Below are 9,870 nucleotides of genomic sequence, written 5' to 3'. Positions count from 1 at the left end.
AATTGGTGGCTGACTAAATACTTTTTTGCCCCACTGTATGTAGGAATGCACAACACAATGAAGCATATTTACTGCTGGAATGCTTGATCAACTCTATGGCAGAAACCAAGTTGACTTATAGCACCAGAGTTGTTTAGGTGAACGGACACCTGGGGCGGTTGCCCTTCGTGCCCACTCCCATACCCTATAATTCTGTATTACTCTGTGACTAATTTGTATACAGGTAGGCCAGAAAAGACACATACCTGATTGGCAGATGAGTGGCAACCCTGATCAGAAGTACCTGCTGCTCATCGGTTGTTCTCTAAAAATGCGGTTTCAAATTAAAATAAAATTGTACCTACACACTGAAGGATGTAAAGCCGAAATGTCTTTGTACGCTATCCCTGATGCAGTGAAAATAATTTAGAAAAATTGAATAGTAAGCTTTATGCGACATATCTTTGAGTGCGAACCCATTACACCTTTTTGTTTGTCAGTGGTAACCACTGTTCACATCAGAAGTGGTAAACGGGTGTTGAGGTATTCAACTGTTCCATGGTCTTGCATTGTTTTCTGTACGTACTGTAAGAGGTATGTGGTTCTATTGCTAAATCCCACTTTAGTGCTACTTGTAACGGAAATGCAACTCTCCAGACTCCAGTCCCTGTGTGAAAGCTGTGCTCTCTTCTTGCTGTGAGTCTTACAGGGTGTGCTTGTCAAACAGGTATTCTCCCATGGAGCCATGGGTCTCGGAGGAAGTGAGGCGGGTCAGGCTGCCTAGATGGTCACCCAGCTTCTTGATGGTGTCATGGCTGTCGGACAGGAAGTGCTGCTCTAGGAAGTCACACAGCTAAAGAGGAAGTAAAGTTGTATTGTTATGCCCGGTTGCAACAGACAGCACGGCACTGACGTCATAGAGATAGATGCATACCGCAGCGGAGGCCACATGCTTTCTGCAGCTATTCTTTCAACATTCTCTGTTCCTCCTTTTCATTTTTTTATCTGCTCAAATCACTAACAGACCAACATGGATGTTATGAGCTTCAGTTATACATAGCTATCAAATACATCTGATCTAATAACACCGAACATCCATTAAAATATGCATAACAGTTAATCACAATGGGATAATTATCATGGATTTACATGGGGGTCAGTGTGAGTGTTGGCACCACGGTGCACCTCGAGGAGGGACGTGTTGAGGGTTTTCTGAAACTCCAGGGAGAAGGTGATGGCATCCAGGCCACCTAGCCAGTCCTCCCTGCTGGGTTTCTGAAAAAGAGACAGACCGCGCATTTGAAGGAATCAGTTTGAGCAAGGCGAGGCCCAAAACCGCTAATCTAGATCACATAGAGTAGTTATTTGGGATACATCACGCAAGGTTATTTGTAGATTAGTGATAGTTCATAGTTCGCCTACAATGTAGTCAAACAGGCACAGTGACTTGGCTATCACAACTGCATGTAGGAGCCTGACAAATCCGCGGAATACAGTCAATGCATTCTAGCACCTCCCACATTCCATATCGGGGGTTTCATTTCCGCTTGACTTCTGGCTGGTCACTATGCTTCGCTAACTCAGGGAGGGAGATGTTGCTAAATATGGATCAAATTAGTTAAAATTACATTCACATAATTTGTAAGTTGGAGCAGGATGTTGATGAGACAATTGGATGAAGAATTTTAAACAAGTGTTTGCACATAGTATTACCGCTACAAAGCTAGCAAATTTTTCATTGAAATAACATGGCTGGTTAGCTATCATTTCCACACGCCCTCGGGCCTTCTTTCTTAAAGTGGAACTGACAGCGTTTTAACTACATTTGAAAAACAGAATCATAAATCAGTGAAAAATATCCAATTCCCAGTTTATGCTACCAAGAGGTTTTAAAAATAAGTATTTTTTTTATTACCCCCTTTATCTCCCCAATTACATAGTATCCAATTATTAGTAGTTACTATCTTGTCTCATCGCTACAAGGACGAAAGTCATGCATCCTCCGAAACACAACCCAACCAAGCCGCACTGCTTCTTAACACAGCGCGCATGCAACCCGGAAGCCAGCCGCACCAATGTGTCGGAGGAAACACTGTGCACCTGGCGACCTTGGTGCTGGCCACTGCGCCCAGCCCGCCACAGGAGTCGCTGGTGCGAGACAAGGATATCCCTACCGGCCAAACCCTCCCTAACCCGGACGACGCTAGGCCCACGTCGCCCCACAGACCCCCTGCGACAGAGCCTGGGCGCGAACCCAGAGTCTCTGGTGGCACCACTAGCGCTGCGGTGCAGTGCGCCACCTGGGAGGCCAAAAATAAGTTGTATTTGACTCAACATTCTATGACATACATTAAGGCATTGTTGCAGCTCAATGCATGATTAATATAATTCACCAATACATTTCTTGGTAGTCCAAAAGATATTGCTATAAGGTTGTAAATCCCAGCTGGCCTAGTACATTATTTGCTGCCTCCATTCGGGATGCAGTTTAATTTTCGATGACTCAATATTTTGGACAAAAACTGACAAATGTAACTAAGGCTGGGAATGTTAATACAATCAAACTAGCAAGGGCAATAATCACAAAACAGCCATAACGTGGCTAATAGGCTAACGTATCTATTTATGTAGCAAGCTAAAAACACAGCCTAACGTTTGCTAGCTAGCTGCTAGGAAGATGTCATGAGAGGAGTGACTGACTTTTTCACCTCATTGTTTTTCGGTGGCTATACACAGCTAGAGATGCAGGTGCCATTTGGTTCGCAAATTCACACTGGCTATCTACTCCGATTTCAAAGCACTCGTCTGAATGTGCTAGTGTAGAATAACTGAGGAGGAATCGGCTGAATATGTGTGTCAGTAAACGTAGGCAAAAAAACTAAAAGTTAGTCACGAACCCTCTAGATAACATGCAAACAGCCTAGCTAACCAGCCTTGCTAGGGTGAGTCAAATGGTCCATGTGAGGTGTTCTCTCATTTGTATCTGGATGTTGCTAGCTAGCCAACTTTATCTTGCAAGCTGCAGAAGGATGAGTAATCTACAATTCCCCATTGTTTATCAGTGCAATTTTGACACCCAACTAGCTGAAACAGTTTGAGAGGGTTTATCTAATGTTACTTTGTTAGATTTAGCCAACTAGTCAGTGACAACTGTGTGGAGTTTGACAGCAACTAAGTGAGCTTATTACAGTATTAGACACTATGTCCTTGGATTTCATATGATCTTCTAACGACTCGCGTAGCTTGTGGGTGCACCAGAAACGAGCAAAACATGTTACATGTGCGTGTTTGAGAGTCTCAGCTCTCCATAGACCGATACAAACTACTAAAAGCTCAAACCATTTGGACTTGAGTCCTTGTCTCATTAATACCACTCTAGCTCAGCCCCCGTTATTTACACACACTAATGGTTGGTACCAATGGATGCAGAATATGTTTAAAAGGGGTTATTAGTAAGAATCACACCAGCATTAAGGTGGGACTCATAGGGAATGAAATGCATGCGATTCATTTTTTTCTGCAACTTTCTGAAATGGCACAGGAATGCCGTCTGTGTGTGTTGTGTGCGCATATGCCTAGTCTATGCTTTGCCTAGCCATTAGCGATAATGATAACTGTCCTCTGGCGGATGCAAAGGCTTTCCTAAAAATCGTACCAATTAAATGTTAACTAAGGATATCATGATTGTTTGCATCAATCCGGTGGGCATTTGTTCTGCAAACCCTGCAATCACATGAGTGCTACAGAAACACAGGTAACCGAACAATGGTCTCTGGCTGGTGGGCGTTGCATTTAAAGGGTAACCACACCTACATTTCTTCAATTTTTATTTATTTATTCCTGATGTGATTTAATCTTTCCTGTAGACTTTAAAAAAGTGATTTTGAGAGCAAACCCCCTACCCCCCCCCCAAAAAAAACGAAACCTGGGAAAACAAAACAAAAATGAAGAATTTGGATAATGAGGGAGAGGGCAATTCTAGGACAGGAAAATTGGCTGCCAATCTCACGTACAAAGGCCTTATAAGCAAAATAAGAGTGAGCATGTTTTGTAGAGAAATAGTAACTTACAGCGATGGGCTGAAGGAGAACGCGACCGCCTCTCATATTCTGGTATTCCAGCAATTTTTCTGCCTGCTTTCTCTCCTTCACAGAGCGCTCCAGGAAAAAACTAGAGAAGCTGCGCAAAGCCACATCGTCCCTGTCGAAATACATGCCCTGGGCGAGAACAGAGAAATACATATTAGATAAAAACAGGTCAGTATCAACAGATCACATTTTTATAACATGGTGGACCACAGAGTAGAAAATAGCCAGTGCCAGTCGAAGAACTAAACACATGAAAATAACATGGAGAGGGAAGAATAAGAAAGAACATTTAGGAGAGAGGGCCCTATCAGAGTAAGCTAGCGCAGATATACACTGAGTACAGCCTCCCGAGTGGCGCAGAGGTCTATGGCACTACAGTGCTAGCTGTGCCACTAGAGATTCTGGGTTCGAGTCCAGGCTCTGTCGCTCCCAGCCGCAACAGAGCGGGTTGTGTTTCGGAGGACAAACGGCTCTCGACCTTCGCCTCTCCCGAGTCCGTACGGGAGTTGCAGCGATGAGACAATTGGATGCCACGAACATGGGGAGAAAAAGGGATAATAAATTAAAATAAAGATATACACTGATTATACCAAACATTAGGAACATCTTCCTAATATTGAATTGTGCACCCCCCTTGCCATCAGAACAGCCTCAATTAGTTGGGGCATGGTCGAAAGCGTTCCACAGGGATGGTGGCTCATGTTGACACCAATGCTTCCCACAGTTGTGTCAAGTTGGCTGGATGTCCTTTGGGTGGTGGACCATTCTTGATACACACAGGAAACTGTTGTGTGAAAAACCCAGCAGCAATGCAGTTCTTGACACAAACCAGAGTGCCTGGCACCTACCATCATACCTAGCTCAGAGGGGCTTACATTTTTTGTCTTGCCCATTCACCCACTGAATGGCACACACAATCCATGTCTCAAGGCTTAGAAATCCTTCTTTAACCTGTCTCCTCCCCTTCATCTAAACTGATTGAAGTGTATTTAACAAGTCACATCAATAAGACACACAATAGTAATAATGTTACTTCCGGCGCCGACAGAGATACCCGCCTCACTTCGCGTTCCTAGGAAACTGTGCAGTATTTTTTTTATTATTTAATCTTAGGTTTTATGACATACAGTCGGGAGGAACTATTGGATATAAGAGCAACATCAACTCACCAACATTACAACCAGGAATACAACTGTCCCGAAGCGGATCCTCTGTTTGGCCCACCACCCAGGACAATGGATCGGATCCCAGCCGGCGACCCAAAACAACGGCGCCGTAGACGGGGCAGATGGCGCGGTCTTCTGGTCAGGCTCCGTAGACGGGTACATCGCACACCACTCCCGAGCATACTACTCGCCAATGTCCAGTCTCTTGACAACAAGGCAGACGAAATCCGAGCAAGGGTTACCTTCCAGAGAGACATCAGAGACTGTAACGTTCTTTGTTTCACGGAAACATGGCTCACTCGAGACACGCTATCGGAGTCGGTACAGCCGCCTGGTTTCTTCATGCATCGCGCAGACAGAAACAAGCATCTCTCTGGTAAGAAGAAGGGCGGGGGTGTATGCCTTATGATTAACGAGACATGGTGTGATCATAACAACATACAGGAACCCAAGTCCTTTTGTTCACCTGACTTAGAATTCCTCACAATCAAATGCCGACCGCATTATCTACCAAGAGAATTCTATTCGATCATAATCCCAGTCGTGTATATTCCCCCCAAAGCAGACACAGACGGCCCTGAAAGAACTTCATTCGACTCTATGTAAACTGGAAACCACATATCCTGAGGCTGAATTTATTGTAGCTGGGGATTTTAACAAGGCTAATCTGAAAACAAGGCTCCCTAAATACTATCAGCATATCGATTGCGCAACCCAGGCTGGCAAAACCCTAGATCATTGTTATTCTAACTTCCGCGATGCATATAAGGCCCTCCCCCGCCCTCCTTTCGGAAAAGCTGACCACGACTCAGTTTTGTTGCTCCCAGCCTATAGACAGAAACTAAAACAGGAAGCACCCGCGCTAAGGTCTGTTCAACACTGGTCCGACCAGTTGGATTCTACACTTCACGATTGCTTCGATCACGTGGACTGGGATATGTTCCGTGTAACAGGGTTATATTGGTGATTCCCCTTGCCACTTTATTGTTAAGCCAATGGGTTTTTGGTTTGAGTTTGTCTTGCCTTCACCTACTCAACATGGCATCTTATTGGCTGGTTTGCGTAGCTTGCTTACGAGGGGGGATGTTCCAGTTAGAATCGTCCCAGTGAACAAGCACCAAACCAGCGGTAAGTTGTTGGTTGCCAAGCACTGTACATCAAAAACGATTTTTATACTATCAAGTGATGATTTAAATGTACAATTTATATCAAATTGTTTGTAAATGTTATTCGAACATCACACATAAGATGCAGCGGTTTTTGGAGAATATTTGTTGTGCATTTTGTTGTTAAGAATTCCCGCCAGTACTAGCTAGCAACTTACTGTGTCTGGTGGGGGGGGGGGGGTTCATATATTTTGTACAGTGCGTGAGTGCAGAGTTGGATGGTGAGACGAGCATTGCATGACGTGCAATTTTGTGCCGTTCCTATCAGGTACATTGTTAAAGATATTATATTGTATATTGTAATTGTATTATTTTGGTAACTAGTCCAGTGAACAAGCATCAAACCAGCGTGCGTGAGTGCAGAGTTGGATGGTGACACGAGCATTGCATGACGTGCAATTTTGTGCCGTTCCTATCAGAATAAAGCTACATGACTGGTGCTACATGTTGGAGTTCCGTGTCGATGACTGATTGTACACAACGCAAGAAGAGTACTGTTACATCCGCATAGCATCGAACAACAACATTGATGAATACGCAAATTCCGTGAGCAGGTTTATTAGCAAGTGCATCAGTGATGTTGTACCCACAGTGTCTATTAAAACATTCCCCAACCAGAAACCGTGGATTGATGGCAGCATTCGTGCAAAACTGAAAGTGCAAACCACTGCTTTTAAAGCAGAGCAAGGTGACCGGAAACATGACCGAATACAGACAGTGTAGCTATTCCCTCCACAAGGCAATCAAACAAGCTAAGCGTCAGTATAGAGACAAAGTAGAGTCGCAATGCAACCAACGTGAGTAAAACATTTAAACGTGTTAACCCTCGCAAGGCTGCAGGCCCAGACGGCATCCTCAGCCGCGTCCTCAGAGCATGCGCAGACCAGTGGCTGGTGTGTTTACGGACATATTCAATCAATCCTTATCCCAGTCTGCTGTTCCCACATGCTTCAAGAGGGACACATTTTTCCTGTTCCCAAGAAAGCTAAGGTAACTGAGCTAAATGACTACCGCCCCGTAGCACTCACTTCCGTCATCATGAAGTGCTTTGAGAGAGTAGTCAAGAACCATATCACCTCCACCCTACCTGACACCCTAGACCCACTTCAATTTGCTTACCGCCCCAATAGGTCCATAGACGACGCAATCACAATCACACTGCCCTAACCCATCTGGACAAGAGGAATACCTATGTAATACTGCTGTTCATCGACTACAGCTCAGCATTTAACACCATAGTACCGATCCTGGTTCTCGACCCCGCCCTGTACAACTGGGTCCTGGACTTCCTGACGGGCCGCCCCCAGGTGGTGAGGGTAAGTAGCAACATCTCCACCCTGCTGATCCTCAACACTGGGGCCCTGCAAGGGTGAGTTCTGAGCCCTCTCCTGTACTCCCTGTTCACCCACGACTACGTGGCCATGCACGCCTCCAACTCAATCATCAAGTTTGCAGACGACACTACAGTGGTAGGCTTGATTACCAACAATGACAAGACGGCCTACAGGGAGGAGGTGAGGGCCCTCGGAGTGTGGTTTCAGGAAAATAACCTCACACTCAATGTCAACAAAACAAAGGAGATGATCGTGGACTTCAGGAAACAGCAGAGGGAGCAGCCCCCTATCCACATCGACGGGACAGTAGTGGAGAGGGTGAAAGTTCCTCGGCGTACACATCACGGACAAACTGAAATGGTCCACCCACACAGACAGCGCGGTGAAGGCGGCGCAGCAGCCCCTCTTCAACCTCAGGAGGCTGAAGAAATTCAGCTTGTCACCAAAAACACTCAAACTTTTACAGATGCACAATCGAGAGCATCCTGTCAGGCTGTATCACCGCCTGGTACGGCAACTGCTAGGCCCATAACTGTAAGGCTCTCCAGAGGGTAGTGAGGTCTGCACAACGCATCACCAGGGGCAACTACCTGCCCTCAGGACACCTACACCACCCAATGTCACAGGAAGGCCAAAAATATCATCAAGGACAACAACCACCCGAACCACTGCCTGTTCACCCCGCTATCATCCAGAAGGCGAGGTCAGTACAGGTGTATCAAAGCAGGGACAGAGAGATTGAAAAACAGCTTCTATCTCAAGGCCATCAGACTGTTAATAAACAGCCATCACTAACATTGAGTGGCTGCTGCCAACATACTGACTCAACTCTAGCCACTTTAATAATGGAAAAATTGATGTAATAAATGTATCACTAGCCACTTTATATAATGTTTACATACCCTACATTACTCATCTCATATCTGTATACTGTACTCTATACCATCTACTGCATCTTGCCTATGCCTTTCGGCCATCACTTATTCATATATTTGTATGTACATATTCTTATTCATTCCTTTACACTTGTGTGTATAAGGTAGTTGTTGTGAAATTGTTAGGTTAGATTACTTGTTAGATAATACTGCATGGTCGGAACTAGAAGCACAAGCATTTCGCTACACTCGCATTAACATTTGCAAACAATGTGTATGTGACAAATACATTTTTATTTGAATACCCATAATGACAAAGCAAAAACAAGTTTAGAAATTGAGCAAATGTATAAAAATACAAAAACATGAAATTTATTTAAGTATTCTGACCCTTTACTCAGTACTTTGTTGAAGCACCTTTGGCAGCGATTTACAGCCTCGAGTCTTCTTGGGTATGACGCTACAAGCTTGGCACACCGGTATTTGGGGAGATGCTCCCATTCTTCTTTGCACATCCTCTCAAGCTCTGTCAGGTTGGATGGGGAGTGTCGCTGCACAGCTATTTTCATGTCTCTCCAGAGATGTTCGTTTGGGTTCAAGTCCGGACTCTGGCTGGGCCACTCAAGGACATTCAGAGACTTGTTCCGAAGCCACTCCTGCGTAGTCTTGGCTGTGTGCTTAGGGTCGTTGTCCTGTTGGAAGGTGAACCTTCGCCCCAGTCTGAGGTCCTGAGCACTCTGTAGCAGGTTTTCATCAAGGATCTGTACCTTGCTCCGTTCATCTTTACCTTGATCCTGACTAGTCTCCCAGTCCCTGAAAAACATCCCCACAGCATGATGATGCCACCACGCTTCACAAGGAGGGTTGGTATTGGCCAGGTGATGAACAGTGCCTGGTTTCCTATCTTGTTTCTCATGGTCTGAGTCATTTAGGTGCCTTTTGGCAAACTTTCACGTGTCTTTACTGAAGAGTATCTTCCGTTTAGCCACTCTGCCATAAACGCTTGATTGGTGGAGTGCTGCAGAGATGGCTGTCCTTCTGGAAGGTTCCCCCATCTCCACAGAGTAACTCTGGAGCTCTGTCAGTGTGACCATTGGGTTCTTGATCATGACCCTAACCAAGGCCCTTCTTCCCCGATTGCTCAGTTTTCTTTTTGGTACCCTTTCCCCAGATCTGTGCCTCGAAAATAATCCTGTCTCATAGCTCTACGGACAATTCCTTTGACCTCATGGCTTGGTCTTTGCTCTGACAACTGTGGGATC

The 9,870-nt window shown here is 45.1% G+C and overlaps 1 protein-coding gene across 1 annotated transcript in view; it reads right to left on the bottom strand.

The window, feature by feature from the left end:
- Nucleotides 1-9,870, bottom strand: part of zgc:56095 (ferritin) — a 29,324-nt gene continuing 19,454 nt past the window's right edge. Inside the window, exons 3-5 of the mRNA XM_021565263.2 lie at nt 4,050-4,196; nt 1,129-1,254; nt 1-832 (exon numbers count right to left, since the gene is read on the bottom strand). Coding sequence (XP_021420938.2) covers nt 683-832; nt 1,129-1,254; nt 4,050-4,196 — 423 coding nt within the window. The 3' untranslated portion in view covers nt 1-682. The remainder of the gene's footprint in view (nt 833-1,128; nt 1,255-4,049; nt 4,197-9,870) is intronic.

Source organism: Oncorhynchus mykiss, chromosome 16 (genome assembly GCF_013265735.2).
Source record: "Oncorhynchus mykiss isolate Arlee chromosome 16, USDA_OmykA_1.1, whole genome shotgun sequence".
Taxonomy (NCBI): Eukaryota; Metazoa; Chordata; class Actinopteri; order Salmoniformes; family Salmonidae; genus Oncorhynchus; species Oncorhynchus mykiss.
The sequence above is the reverse complement of the archived record's forward strand: the minus strand, read 5'-3'. Positions and strand labels throughout refer to the sequence as shown.